This window comes from Saccopteryx bilineata, chromosome 2, assembly GCF_036850765.1.
Source record: "Saccopteryx bilineata isolate mSacBil1 chromosome 2, mSacBil1_pri_phased_curated, whole genome shotgun sequence".
Classification (NCBI taxonomy): Eukaryota; Metazoa; Chordata; class Mammalia; order Chiroptera; family Emballonuridae; genus Saccopteryx; species Saccopteryx bilineata.
Genome location: NC_089491.1, coordinates 80,571,683 through 80,586,806, shown reverse-complemented (window position 1 = coordinate 80,586,806; position 15,124 = coordinate 80,571,683). Strand labels below are relative to the sequence as shown.

The following is a 15,124-nucleotide window of genomic DNA, read 5'->3' as shown; positions in this document are numbered from 1 at the left end:
TTACAGAGCCCCCTTTCTACCCACACTTTCCTGTCCTGAGTGGTAGTTGTAAGGACATTTATGTATAATACTATTTCAAGTTATTTAAAAGAAACAAATTGGACAACCTGGGATATAAATCTTGAGTAGAGTGGCAAATGGACCTATAATTCCCTGATCTTTATTCTCTGGCCTTTTCATTCTTTATGCTACTCAATATTCATCTAAAAAAACTCTGTTGAAGTAAGTTTTGCTGTTTACAACCAAAGAATGTTAACTGATACACATGGCCTTGGCAAGTTACCATTATCCTTGAGATGGGTATGGATATATATTTTTTCATGATGGAAGATATTTTTGTTTGTATACCGATGACAAGAATTGATAGGACAGAGTACAGCAGTGGTTTTCAACTTTTTACACTTGGGGATTGATGAAAATAAGAGAATTATTTTGGGGACCAGTAAGACATACGCAAATTCAACTAAGATCATTGGGTCTATAATCTTCATATAACATCAGGGTGGTTAACTCTTTCACAGACCCACATTATTTCTGGTGGCCATCCACAGACAAAAGGTTGAAAAATCCGGGAGTAGAGAGTAAACACTGGAGCAAACTCCTTGAATAGGAGAAAAGGAGTATTATCCATCAAATAAGTAAAAGGACTGGCCTTATGCCTTTGGAAAAAATATTTAGGCAGATTTGGTAAATTGTTGATGGAACTTAATTTTTGGGAGCATCTATTAACTAAGAACAAAGGACATCATTGAGAGTGAGGAGAGAAAGGCAGGTTTTGGAAGTTTGGGGAGGAAGAAGATATGAATAATTGTGTGGAAAGGAGATTTGGGAAAAATAGTAGGGTGGATAGGCCTAAGAGCCCACTTGAGTTATCATAAATTTTGAGTGATGCCAGGAATCACAATTGTGGTTAGCTGCTAAGCTGCAAGTGTAGAATAGGCTGAGAACTGAATTTAATAGATTTGGGTTCTGCAAGACAAATTTAACAAAGAGAGAAAGGGGTCAGGATGCTGAGAAAGTCAAGGAACTGAGACTAAGGCATTGGAAAGGTCAACTACATAGATACTGAAATCACCAAAAATTATCCCAGGAGTAATGTTGGAGGATCAGAATTAAGCACTAAACCTTCTCAGAATGAAGTCCAGCACCCCAAAGATCTTACACATGACTGTCACAAAGGAAGAGTTGAAGGTCATAGCATCAAGGAGCTGGTGGTTTTAGTGAGGCAGTAAGTTGTCAGAGGTGGCAACGAGAGATACTTAGGATACCCACCTCATTTTGAGGCTGTGCTGTATATGAGATGTGTTAGAGAAAAGTCATTGTTTTAGAGGGCTGCTTAGGGGAGAGCTAGATTTCTTAGAGAGAGATGAAAAGAAACATTCAGCATTTGAGGATATACAGTATAATAATACACTGTAGCAGGAAGCCGCCCGACTGAGGATAGACACTCAGATAACTTTATTAGAGGAAAAGAGAATTTATTAAAAGCCAGCAGAGCATGCAGGATTAGTAGCTCAGAGACACATGCTCCCGAAGTTGACTTTATTACAGGTTATATACCTTTACAGTATCTAAGCAATGACATGTGATTTCTTCGTTTAAAGCAGGGGTCCCCAAACTTTTTACACAGGGGTCCAGTTCACTGTCCCTCAGACCGTTGGAGGGCCGGACTATAAAATAACTATGAACAAATTCCTATGCACACTGCACATATCTTATTTTAAAGTAAAAAAACAAAACGGGAACAAATACAATATTTAAAATAAAGAATAAGTAAATTTAAATCAGCAAACTGACCAGTATTTCAATGGGAACTATGCACCTTTCACTGAGCATCAATGAAAGAGGTGCCCCTTCCCGAAGTGCAGCGGGCAGACAAACGGCCTCAGGGGGCTGCATGCGGCCCGGGCCCATAGTTTGGAGACCCCTGGTTTAAGGGTTTCCAGGACTCAAGGAGCAGGGAGGGAAAGTTTCAGTAGGGTCAGCAAGTGTGTAGGGGTTTCCAGATCACTGGTCAGTTACGTACAGATCCTGCTATTCTCGCTTTGTATCTATTATAAGTGACTCCAAGCACCCATTTAGAGGACTATGGGATTTAGCTAATTCGGTTACCCCTGCTGGCTCCTTTCCCTTTAATTCTTTTCCTTTCTTCCTTCTCAGGAAAGAGGGGGCCTGCCCCTCCTTCCTCAACACATGAGACTCAGAGGTTCACCATCACACAGCTAGTGAGGCTAGCTAAGGATGGATCCTGGTGCTTTTTCTACTACACGGAGCCACAGTCCTCCTCTACTTTACATCTTTAATCTGACGTAACAGATGTATAGGAATAAAAAGGAACCCGGAAGCCTTCATACAGAAAGCGCAAAGGAATAACCGCTGAAGATAAGGCTTGCCATCACGCAAGCGCAAGACAGTTCGCTGGTCACGCAATGCGCTGTGGGTCTTGTAGTTTCTTGGCTGGGCAGGGCGGGAAGGGACGGAGGGAAGAGCGCATTGCATGGCGGGAGTTATAGTCGCCAGTGGAATTCCCTCCTCTTCCGGAAGCCAGGCGGCGCGCGCATACGCTCTGCGGGAAGCGCGGGAGGCTCGGTTTGAGGAGGCTAAGGTGGCTGTTATGGTACTGTTAGAGGCCCTATTTCCTTGAGACTTGGAGGCCATTCGAGGCGAAATGGCTCCGGGCTAGAGAGGACCAGGCATTGGCAACGCAGGGGCCACGGCGACCTCAGGCTGCCTGCACGGAAGGAGCCTGAGGGTCCTCTGAGTGTTTGGGCCTTTGTTTTTTTCTGCAGTGACACTGCCTGCCGCGGAGATGAGCTTCTCCTGGGTCACCTCCTTCGAGAAGGAGCATCTTTGGATGTACCTGCAGACGCTCGGCTTCGAGCCAGCTCCAGCCATCACTGCCTGCGGAAAGATCGTGTCACACACGCACCTCGGAGTGTAAGGCGGCTCCCGGGGCGGGTAGGCTGAGCCTGGGGACGCGCGGGTGACCCGCCCTTTTTGCGGACCTGGGCAAGTTCATGAATCGAGAAATCGAGTGGTACTGCAGCCCAGGCACTTGCTGCAGAGCCTCTGCTCCCGGTGGCTGCCAGCCTGATGGCACAGACTAACAGTTACGGGACCATGCCGGCAGCGCTGTAGGGAAGTCGAGTCTGCATTTGGAGCAAAATTGGAGGGGCAGTTTAATCCGCTTTGGTGGTAAAACTGCGTGGTCTGTTTGAAATCGAAGGAGGCGTGCAAGTCGGTAGCGGGGGGACGTGAGAACAGTATATGCAGACACCTTTAGTTTATAATTTTAAACTTTTTGAATTAGCACATAGCAAAACAAAACAAAACAAAACAAAAAAACCCCAACCCAGAAGGGTGTTAAGATGAAAAGTAAAAGCCCCGGGCCATTTGGTACAGCTCCGCAGAGAAAGAATAAATAACTTACATTATTTATGTTTTATTTATATTTAAGTCTGATCATGTTTTCTTTAAAAAAAAAAAAAGACCAGGTTCCCTCTGTTACATCCGTCTAAGACTCACTCTTAAGCTTGTCTTGGTCACGTGATACATTTATCCGTCCCACCCTAAAGGCCGGTCTGTGAAAATACTTTCTGACATTAAACCGGTCTGTGGCCCAAAAAAGGTTGGCGACCACTGCCTCACAGCACAGTCTTATTTTCTCTGTTCTGTCAAAGACATTTAAAGCTTCTCCAGGCCTCCACTGAGAATGGTTCCCATTGCCACTGCATCCTCCTCTCTGGTGTTTTAGAAATCATAGTTATCACAGTTTTTTTCTGTTCTGGTTTGTTCAATTGTAATCTGGCTTTTGTCTTTGAAAATTAGTAAAGTCTGTTAAGTTCTGGTCCAGTGATGACTTTTTTTTCTTCTTATTTTTCCAATGCTATCATTGTCCCTCCCCCCAGTCTTCAGAGTAATTTCAGTGAGTTATTTGGTTTTGGGGTTTTTTTTTTTTTTTTTGTATTTTTCTGAAGTTGTAAATGGGGAGGAGACAGACTCCCGCAGGCTCGGACTGGGATCCACCTGGCACGCCCACCAGGGGGCGATGCTCTGCCCATCCAGGGCATCGCTCTGTTGCAACCAGAGCCATTCTAGCGCCTGAGGCAGAGGTCATAGAGCCATCCTCAGCGCCTGGGCCATCAGTGAGTTATTTGGAAACAGATGTCCCTTTTGAAATGCATTAAGCATGAATGTGGCAACAAATTTATTTTGAAAAATATTTTAATTTTTCATTCATTTATGTCATATATGGTAACTGTCATTCTTTTGGTGTGTAGTTTCATGAATTTCTAGTTTCTGGGAGCATGTGTTGTGTAATCTCTTTTAAACATACACTTAATATATGATCAAGAAATTTTATTCCTATGCATTTGTCCAAAGGACTTGCATTACAGAGAATTGATTAGAGGGAGACTCAGGGCATTGGAGTTTGGTAGGCCTAAACTAAGGTGGCAGTGGGAATGAAGAGAAGGTCATTCATTCGTTTACTCAGCAAATACTAGTTGAAAACAGTATTTGACCTGGCTATACAGTGGTGAACAGAATACACAGACTTACTAGAGTTTTAGTCTAGTGGGTGAGCAACTATCTTCAATAGCTATCTTATTAAAAATAAGTGTCAAAGAGAAGAAACAGGATATTCTGCGAAGAAAATACCAAGTTTGTATGATAAGGAGGTAAGATTTGTTTGTTGAGGAATAGACACATTCCAGGAACAATGAGTTGTTTGACATATGGATAAGTTGGGAACTTTAAATATATTTTTGTGGATTTAAAAAATTTATTAATATAAAATAGTTGACATCCAGTGTTATATTAGTTTTAGGTGCACAACATAATGATTCAACATTTACATACCTTACAAAGTGATCAACACAGCAATTCCAGAAACCATCTGTCACTGTACATAGTTATAGTGTGGGAACTGGAATGTTAAATATATTTTTTAAAATCTCAAGATGTTGGCTTTATGTGTTCATAAAAGGATACTCACATCTATTTGTCATTCTTTCCAGTGACTCACAGTCCACTTTTTCATTGCCTAATTCCTAATCCAGTTTCTTTTTAGAGTCTGAAAACAAGAATTACCTAAGTGAGATATTCCTTCAGATCATTGTTGAGAATGTATTTAACATGAAAATATTTCAGGTCTCTAGTCTAAATGTTAAAACTGTTTTATAGTATAATCTCAGATAGATTTTATTAAGTTCTAATGAGTTTTTGTTTCCCTCTTTATTATTATGTCTTCGGTTCCTTCTGCGACTTTTCCTTTATACTTTACCACTAGGACTTTGAACTATGGCAAGTTTGACTTATTTTGCCTTGGGAATTGCCAAAGTCAAGCTTAAAATCTTGCAGGTGGGCCATGCAGCAGTGTGGTTTCTGAGGTGGACCCTCTCTGTCAGTAGGTTGCTGCCCTAGGTGAAGTTCAGAAAACTCTTCCTTCTAGTCTTTGCAGTCCTCCAAACCTGAATTTCCCATTTCCTAGCAGACACCCTGGTCCTGGCAGGGGTGTGAGGAGAGGACATGGAACATAGAGCAGTGGCTGATAACCCAGGCCTAGAAGTTGATTTACAGCTGTCTGACATTTCTTACAAGGTTTAGGGTTTTTTTGTCTTTTGTTTTCTTACATACTGTATTTTTTAAGGTTTTTGTCTTGATTAGTTAGGGAAAGCAGAACAATTAAACTCTTAAGGGGCTTGCTAGAATTACATTTTAAGGATGATTCTAGGAATAAAATATAATAGTAAAGACTACACTCTGGGGTCAAATGACATATTTCAAATCATTGCTTTTCCATTCTTTGTTATGGGATTTTGGACAAATTATCTATTCTCTCTCAAGTTTAAATTTCTTCATCTGTATAATGAGGGTAATCAAATTGCTTTCTACTAGCATAAGGATCAAATAAAATAATCCTTGTTAAAGTAGCTAACACAGTACTTAACTTCGTGATTGTGGTAAAAATTAGGTGACTTACTGCCTGTAAAAGGTTTAAATTCATACTTGGAAATAATAAACAAATGTTAGCTATTTGGTTGTCATTCAGTAAATGTTGGTGTCATCTTCATCATATCATAGGCCATGCATGGCATTCTCTCCACCTAATTAGCTTTTTTTTCATTGTAATACAGGAAGTTCTACCAGTTTTCTTCTATTTGATCTGTATTTTCAGAATCAAATAAAACCTGTAGGTTTTTCTTAATTGGTTATAAAAATGTATATGAATGAGAAAAATTAATTTGCCTTGACCTCTTGAAGAAAATGAAAAATATTTGTGTCAAACTCTTATGCAGCTTCTGGTGATATTTAGTTTTATTAACCATTTTCCTTTTTGTTCTCTGCTTCTGTTTCTTTTTAAACCATTAGAAACATGTTTGACAAGTTGAACCGTGATGCCTTTCAAATAGTTTCTTATTTCTTGTTTCAAACCCTAGACCAGTCTCTCACCAAAGAAGTGTTCAAGTGAGTAAAAGTTATTTAATTTTCTTTTTCTAAATAGTCATTCTCAAATTTGAAAAGGGGCTATACCTTGATACAAACCAGATTTTCAACTTTAGCCTTCCAGTATTATTTTGAATGGATGTCACAAAAATCAGATTTGAGACTTATAAATTCAGTGCTTAACTTGTATAAATCTGAGTGATTTTTCTTTGGTACTCATCTTAAAATCATTGTATACTTCCTAAATAACTTAAATTTTGTTGTAGCACCTTAGTTGGTCATTGATTGCTTTCTCATATATATGCCTTGACCATATATGCTTCAGCAGAGCAAGTGATCCCTTGCTTAAGGCAGCAACCGTGGACTCAAGCCAAGTGACCTTTGGGCTCAAGCCAGCAACCATGAGGTCATGTCTATGGTTCTATGCTCAAGTCAGTGACCCTATGCTCAAGCTGGTGGGCCTGTACTCAAGCTGGATGAGCCCGTGCTCAAGCTGGCCACCTCAGGGTTTCAAACCTGGGTCCTCTGTATCCCAGTCCAATGTTCTTCCCACTGCTCCACCACCTGGTCGGGCTTTTCTTTCACTTAAAAAGAAATTTATTGCCTGACCTGTGGTGACGCAGTGGATAAAGCGTCGACCTAGAATGCTGAGGTCGCCGGTTCGAAACCCCAGGCTTGCATGGTCAAGGCACATATGGGAGTTGATGCTTCCAGCTCCTCCCCCTGTTCTCTCTCTCTCTCTCTCTCTCTCTCTCTCTCTCTCTCCCTCCTCTTTAATAAAAATGAATAAATAAATAAAAAAAAAGAAATGTTCCCTATTTAAAAAAAAAGAATTTATTGATTTTAGTGAGAGAGAAAGGGAGAGAGAGAGATAGGAATACCACTCTGTTCCTGTATGTCAGTGGTTCTCAACCTTTCTAATGCCATGACCCCGCAATACAGTTCCTCATGTTGTGGTGACCCCAAACCAAAAAATAATTTTGGTGGCTACTTCATAACTGTAATTTTGCTACGGTTATGAATCGGAATGTAAATACCTGATATGCATTATGTATTTTCCGATGGCTTTAGGTGACCCCGCTGGGGTCGCGACCCACAGGTTGAGAACCGCTGCTGTATATGTTCTGACTTGGGATCGACCTGGCAACTGCTGAGCTTCAGGATGATGCTCCAACCAACTGAGCTATCTGGCCAGGGCTAATTTTTTTTATTAATATAGCTTCTATGATATACTACTGTAGAAATTTAAAAAACATGAAACCCTAAACAAATACCTTAGAATAAAAATTTAGATAAAACATTATTAGAAGAAAGCAATAGGTAAATTTTGTCTGCTATTTTGAACTAAATCTGAGGCAAAGCTTTTCTCTTTTAATGCTTTTATATCTTATCCATAAAGTGGCATCTACTGACTATCATGTAGGATATATATATTTAGGCATCAGAAGCTCTCATGCCATTTATTTTCATGTGTTTTTCATGTACAACCATTAATGTTTCTCTATTTCTTCCAGGCTTACGACACTACTTTATTTAAACTATTTTTATGTGTTAGTCCAGTGATTCCATTGAGAGTGTTCTCGTCTTTACCTGATTTTTAGCAATTTTAATAATTACTTTATTATATATGTATCTATCTATATATATATTCACTGGTTATTTATGTGAAACTGAACTCAATCCTATAGATATTTATAAAGAAAAAGACCCAATTTCTTTTTTTTTTTTTGTATTTTTCTGAAGCTGGAAACTGGGAGAGACAGACAGACTCCCGCATGCGCCCAACCGGGATCCACCTGGCATGCCCACCAGGGGGCGACGCTCTGCCCCTCCGGGGGCATTGCTCTGCCGTGACCAGAGCCACTCTAGCACCTGGGGCAGAGGCCAAGGAGCCATCCCCAGCGCCCGGGCCATCTTTGCTCCAATGGAGCCTCACTTCGGGAGGGGAAGAGAGAGACAGAGAGGAAGGAGAGGGGGAGGGGTGGAGAGGCAGATGGGCGCCTCTTCTGTGTGCCCTGGCCGGGAATCGAACCTGGGACCTCTGCACGCCAGGCCAACGCTCTATCACTAAGACCCAATTTCTTATAGGTTGGTGTCTCGTTAGTTGAAATCTATGAATATTAGCCTTGATTTATTTAGCATTATTGTTCTTAGTATAGGAGATAAATTTGATGTTTTTAATTTTTGCTGAGTTTGTCTTTTGTTCATAATTTTAATGTTTTTATTTTCATTTTAAGACTTTGTTGGCCTCCATTTGACCAAAAAAGTGATACTGAATTCCGGAAACATTGCTGTGAATGGTTAAAACAGATTTCTGTAAGTATTTCTGGAAATTAAAACTTTAAGAGGTTAAAACTACATTAATTTTTTTCCGAGTTTTATTGAGGTACAATTGTGTATTACTTTTCTAGAGGCTTTTTTTAAGGCTTTTATGCTAATAATATAAATAAGTACATATTAATCAGAATAATACTTTTTATGGGTTTTGAATGGGATTGTATATTTCTAGAAAATCAGCTTTGCTGGGTAGGTGCATTGGAAATAGGTTTTTGAGTTTCTTAGAGTTTATATCATAGGTTTTTTTTTTTAAAATTTCCATTGATTTGAGAGAGAGGAAGGGAGAGAGGGGAAGGGAAAGAGAGCGAGCGAGAGAGAGAGAGAGAGAGAGAGAAGCATTAATTCGCTGTTTCACCTAGTTGTTCTGCTTACTTGTGCACTCATTGGTAGCTCCTTGAATGCGCAGGGTTGGTGCTCTTACTACTGAACAGCCTGGCTAGGGCTATCAAAGTTTTTGTTTTGTTTTGTTTTTCCTGTATTTTTCTGAAGTGAGAAGTGGGGAGGCATAGAGACAGACTCCTACATGCACCCAACCGGGATCCACCCGGCATGCCCACCAGGGGGCAATGCTTTGTTGTAACCAGAGCCACTCTAGTGCCCGAGATGGAGGCCATGGAGCCATCCTTAGTGCCTGGGCCAACTTTGCTCCAATGGAGCCTTGGCTGCAGGAGGGGAAGAGAGAGAGAGAGAGAGAGAGAGAAAGGAGAGGGGGAGGGGTGCAGAAACAGATGGACGCTTCTCCTGTGTGCCCTGGCCGGGAATTGAACCCAGGACATCCACATGCTGAGCTGATACTCTACCACTGAGCCAACCAGCCAGGACCTATCACAGTTTTTATTTAAAGAAAACTTTTTGACCATGATTATTTTAGCTTGTGTCCCCAAACAGTGTCAATAATTGTGGCTTTATATTATAATTTTTTTGTGACCAAATCAACAATTTAAAAAGATTTAAAGATTTGCCCTGAGGTCCTGGCCGGGTAGTTCAGTTGGTTAGTGCATCTCCTAATATGCTGAGGTTGCAAGTTAGATCCCTGGTCAGGGTACCTATAGGAAATAGCCAGTGATGGCATGAATGAATAGAACAATGGCATGAGTGAGTGGCTCAGTGAGTGGATGTTTCTCTCTCTCTCTCTCTCTCTCTGTCTCCCTTCCTCTCTCTCAAAAAAATTTTAAAAAGTGGGAAGACCACATATTTTCCAAGTTTTTTCCTTGCCCACAAATACTATATATAGGGTAGGGCAAAAGTAGGTTTATAGTTCTTCATAAGGAAAATAATACAATTCTAAGTGCTGTAAGAATAAACTGTTTTATGTACTCACAACTATAAAACTTTTACCAAAAACCCACCCAAAAAATTAATTGCCCTAGCTGGGTAGGTCAGTTGGTAGACCATCGTCCTGATATGCCAGTGTTGTGATTTTGACCCCTGGTTAGGGCACATACAAGAATCAATCAATGAATGCATAAATAATAGGAAAAATAAGTTGAAGTCTCTCTCAAATCAATAAAAAAAAAAAGATTCAAAAATTCAATGTTCGGTTCAAAGGGAATAATCTTCCTCAATCTTATGCTTCAAATACAGTATGATGGGTCTATAAAGGTTATTATTAATAAAGTTTTCAAACTATCTTATTTTTTTATAGGCTGAATGTGGAGGTAGCTTTCCTCAAGTTGTTGGTTCACTATTTCTTTCTCCTGGTGGTCCTAAGTTTATTCATCTGATGTATCATTTTGCAAGATTTGTTGTGATAAGATATATAAAAACCCATTCTAAAGGTAAGTTAAATTTATAGTAGGACTTTTCACTTTGTTTCTTAAGTATTTGTTATTCGCAGTTTGTTAAATTATCAAGAGATTTTAACAAAGCAAGGTAGGATAATATTAAAGTAACTGCAAAAGGCAAATAGTTAATATTTTACTAGAACTGTAGTTTGAAATTCTCTCATACTGAACATAAGTAACAACTCAAATTATTTTATTATATTCTAATACAGGGGTTGGGAAACATTTTCTATATAAGGCCAGATAGAATTGATAAATATTTTAGACTTTGTGGCCCACACAGGGTCTCTGTCACTTATACCTCTCTGTGTATATGTATGTGTGGTTTTTTTATTTTTAATTTTGTGTGTGTGTGAGAGAGAGAGAGAGAGACAGAGAGTCAGAGAGAGGGACAGACAGGGACAGACAGACAGACAGGAAGGGAGAGAGATGAGAAACATTAACACTTCACTGCAGTTCCCCAGTTGTTCATCGATTGATCTCCCACATGTGCCTCGACCGGGGGTGGGTGGTGGGTGGGAGGGTAGGCTGGGGAAGGCTACAGCAGACCGAGTGACTCCCTGCTCGAGCCAGCGACCTTGGGTCCAAGCTGGTGAGCTTTGCTCAAACCAGATGAGCTTGTGCTCAAGCTGGCGACCTCAGGGTCTCGAACCTGTGTCCTCCACATCCCAGTCTGTCCACTGCGCCACCGCCTGGTCAAGCGTGTGTGTTTTTTAATACAACCCTTTAAAAATGTAGAAAGTATTCCTAGATTTTTGATCTCAGATAAACAGCCAATGGGCTACCTTAGACCTGCTGATTATAGTTAGCCTCTAATACATTGTATTAAATATTGTATTGAGTTTGTTTGAGATTTATTTTGACTACTGGTAATGTGTGGGAATTTTTGTTACAAATTGCTGTTTTTAAGAGATTTGCTCTTATTTGCTAATTCATAGAAACAACATACTGGATTTTTAAGCTGAGACTTAAAAGAATGGATTTGTAGTTTATTAAGTACAGTTGTCCCTCGCCATATCGTGGTTCACTTTTTTTTTTTTTTTTTTGGTTGTATTTTTCTGAAGCTGGAAACGGGGAGAGACAGTCAGACAGACTCCCGCATGCGCCCGACCAGGATCCACCCGGCACGCCCACCAGTGGTGACGCTCTGCCCACCAGGGGGTGATGCTCTGCCCATCCTGGGCATCGCCATATTGTGACCAGAGCCACTCTAGCGCCTGAGGCAGAGGCCACAGAGCCATCCCCAGCGCCCGGGCCATCTTTGCTCCAATGGAGCCTTGGCTGCGGGAGGGGAAGTGAGAGACAGAGAGGAAAGAGCGGCGGAGGGGTGGAGAAGCAAATGGGCGCTTCTCCTGTGTGCCCTGGCCGGGAATCGAACCCGGGTCCTCCGCACGCTAGGCCGACGCTCTACCGCTGAGCCAACCGGCCAGGGCTCGTGGTTCACTTTTTGTGGTCTCACTGTATTGCAGATTTTTAAATTGTATATATCTAATTTTGTATCATGGATTTTTTGGTATAAAAAATCGCAGGATTTTGCAGTATATAGGTATTTTTATATGTGTTATTTTAATTAGTTTTGCGATAAAATAAGCATTTTCTAGCCTAAAAAACTAAATACAATATAAACATTAATTAAAACATATATAAGAATATTAAATCAAAATAAATCCTTAAAAATATATAAATAATAAAATAAATATAATCTTGCTACTTTGTGGATTTTCGCCTATCATGGGGGATCTGGAACCTAACCTCTGTGATAGACGAGGTACCACTGCTGCTCTGCTTAATTGGTGTATACTCATAAAACATGGACAGGCCTGACCAGGTGGTGTCACAGTGGTTAAAGCTTCAGCCTGGGATGCAGAGGACCCAGGTTCAAAACCTGAGGTTGCTGGCTTGAGTGCGGGCTCATTTGGCTTTAGCGTGGGCTCACCAACTTGAGCGCAGGGTTGCTGGCTTGAGCTGTGGGATCATAGACAGGATCCCATGGTCACTGGCTTGAGCCCAAAGGTTGCTGGCTTGAAGCCAATGTCACTGGCTTGAGTAAGGGGTCACTCACTCTGCTGGAGCCCTCTGCCTTGTTAAGTCATATATGAGAAAGCATTCAATGAACAACTAAGGTGCCACAATGAAAAATTGATGCTTCTTATCTCTCTCCCTTCCTGTCTTGTCTCTCTCTGTCTCTCTCTCTCTATCTCCATCTCTCTTCCTAAAAGAAATAAAAAAAAAACATGGACAGGAAAATACAGAAAATTATGCAATAAACCACATCCATCTTCCAATTTCTAAAGGCAACCATTGCTGACATTTTGGTTAATTTTTTTTGTTTACATATATATTTACATGTTTTAATTATTTTGAATGGGTAATATTTTTCATGATTTAAAAATCAAAAGGTTGAAAATTTATCTTCTACCTCTGTTTTTTTTTTTCTTTTTTTTTGTATTTTTCTGAAGCTGGAAACAGGGAGGCAGTCAGACTCCCACATGTGCCCGACCGGGATCCACCCGGCACGCCCACCAGGGGGCGATGCTCTGCCCATCTGGGGCGTTGCTCTGTTGCAACCAGGTCCACTCTAGCACCTGAGGCAGAGGCCACAGAGCCATCCTTAGTGCCCGGGCCAACTTTGCTCCAATGGAGCCTTGGCTGCGGGAGGGGAAGAGAGAGACAGAGAGGAAGGAGAGGGGGAGGGGTGGAGAAGCAGATGGGCGCCTCTCCTGTGTGCCCTGGCCGGGAATCGAACCCGGGACTCCTGCACGCCAGGCCGACGCTCTACCGCTGAGCCAACCGGCCAGGGCCTGGTGTTTTATTTTAAGAACGAATTTATTTTTTCAGAATTTTGGAGTCGGAAAGTCTAATACCAAGGTGCCGGCAGGATGATTTTTGGTGAGGCTTCTTTTCCTGTCTGGTAGATAGTCACCTTCTTGCTGTGTCTTCACATGGCTGGAGTGAGACAGAGGGTACTCCACCTCTGTTCTTTAACTACCTAGTTTCTCTTCTTAGAAGCAACCAATGTAATTGTAATACAAGCATGTGTGTATTTTTTAAACATTAAATGGTGACATACGTCTGGTTTTGAATCTTGTGTTTTTCATGTAACAATACATATTAGAGATCATCCTATGTCAGTTCATAGAGCTTCCTTATTCTCATTCTCTCTCTTTAGAATGCATATTTGAATGGATGTGTCATAATCAATCTTCTGCTGATGGATGTTCAGCTTTTTATCCTAATCCTTTGCTATAAAAACAGGGCTACAGTGACAAACTTTATAAATATGGTATAATTCTTGAAAAATTATTTCTTGGTCAAAGAAATATTGCATTTGCTATTTGCTATTATTACCAGATTATTTTCTGTGGAGACTGGACAGTTTATATCAGTAGTGTTTGTGATGTAGAGTGTTTGTTTTCCTAAAGGCTCACTAACATGTATAGTTAGACATTTTTATCTTTTCAGTCTGATAGTTAAAGTACAATCTCAGGGTGGTTGTAATTTGTACTTCTTTTATTATGTACTTAGTTATATTGAAAATTGTTCATATATTTAAGAGCAACTTATACTTCTTTTGTACTGTTTATATCCTTTGTCCATTTTTCTCTTCTCCCATTTTCTTTTTCATTTGTAGGAACTTTTTATTTTTCCTTCTTTATGATGTAACATGTAAACCCTTTTTCTAGTTTATCTCTTATGCATGATTTTTAAAAAAACATGCATGTGATCCTGCATTATAGGTATTTGCATATTTTAAATTTAATATAAGATAAGCATTTTGCCAGTTTTTCTACTAGTAGGTGATCTACTCCAATTATATGTAACCCAGACTGTTTTATATAAAATATGTGTGCTTGGATTTAGCAAGAGTTTATTGTACATATGCTTCTAAGCATGGGTTGTCCTATTTCTGGTTTAAAGCAATTCCATTCAGCATGTTCAATGTCTAATGATTTCATTTAGTGAACTCATCCATCCCATGCTAAATATTTGGAAATCGTGGTGGTTTTTGGAGTTAATTCTAGGACCTGGATTAGTCATGTTAAGTGTAATGTGGGGTCCCTGTTTTCCAGAATATCCACCTTTATTGTACTGAGCCATCTAAAAGTAGGATTTATCGCATTATTTAAGGTAAAAAACCTGGTCTCTGCAATGTTTGGATAGATTGATCTCAGGGTCTGCTTCAAATATTAATTAGTAACATAGCCAAGAATTACTTGAGAAATGGAGACTTTTTTAAAATTTAATTTATTATGTTTACACACTTTTTTTATTTGGTCCTGTCCTGTTACTAGGAAGAAAAGTAAGCTTATGGCAGAAATACAGGTGATGTGATCTTATCTCATCTCTTTTAGTATATTTTCTTCCTTTGTTGTTAAAAGATCTTGTTAAGAATTTGTTCATATATGACAGTGTATTTGTTCTTGGATATAACAAGCTGTGATAAGAATTATTTTGGGCCTGACCAAGCAGTGGCGCAAGTGGATAGAGCGTTGGACTGGGGTGTGTAGGACCCAGGTTCGAGACCCTGAGGTCACTAGCTTGAGGGCTCATCTGGT

The 15,124-nt window shown here is 40.3% G+C and overlaps 1 protein-coding gene across 3 annotated transcripts in view; it reads left to right on the top strand.

Moving 5' to 3' along the window:
• Nucleotides 1-2,570: 2,570 nt before the first annotated feature.
• HAUS6 (HAUS augmin like complex subunit 6) overlaps nucleotides 2,571-15,124 on the top strand; it is a 45,330-nt gene continuing 32,776 nt past the window's right edge. For 2 of the 3 annotated variants that reach the window (XM_066257325.1, XM_066257324.1), the window contains exons 1-4: nucleotides 2,571-2,937; nucleotides 6,373-6,468; nucleotides 8,685-8,763; nucleotides 10,430-10,562. In XM_066257325.1, the coding sequence (XP_066113422.1) occupies nucleotides 2,810-2,937; nucleotides 6,373-6,468; nucleotides 8,685-8,763; nucleotides 10,430-10,562 (436 nt within the window). In that variant the 5' untranslated portion in view covers nucleotides 2,571-2,809. Of the gene's footprint in view, nucleotides 2,959-6,372; nucleotides 6,469-8,684; nucleotides 8,764-10,429; nucleotides 10,563-15,124 lie in introns of all 3 variants that reach the window. The other variant, XM_066257326.1, reaches the window with a different exon arrangement.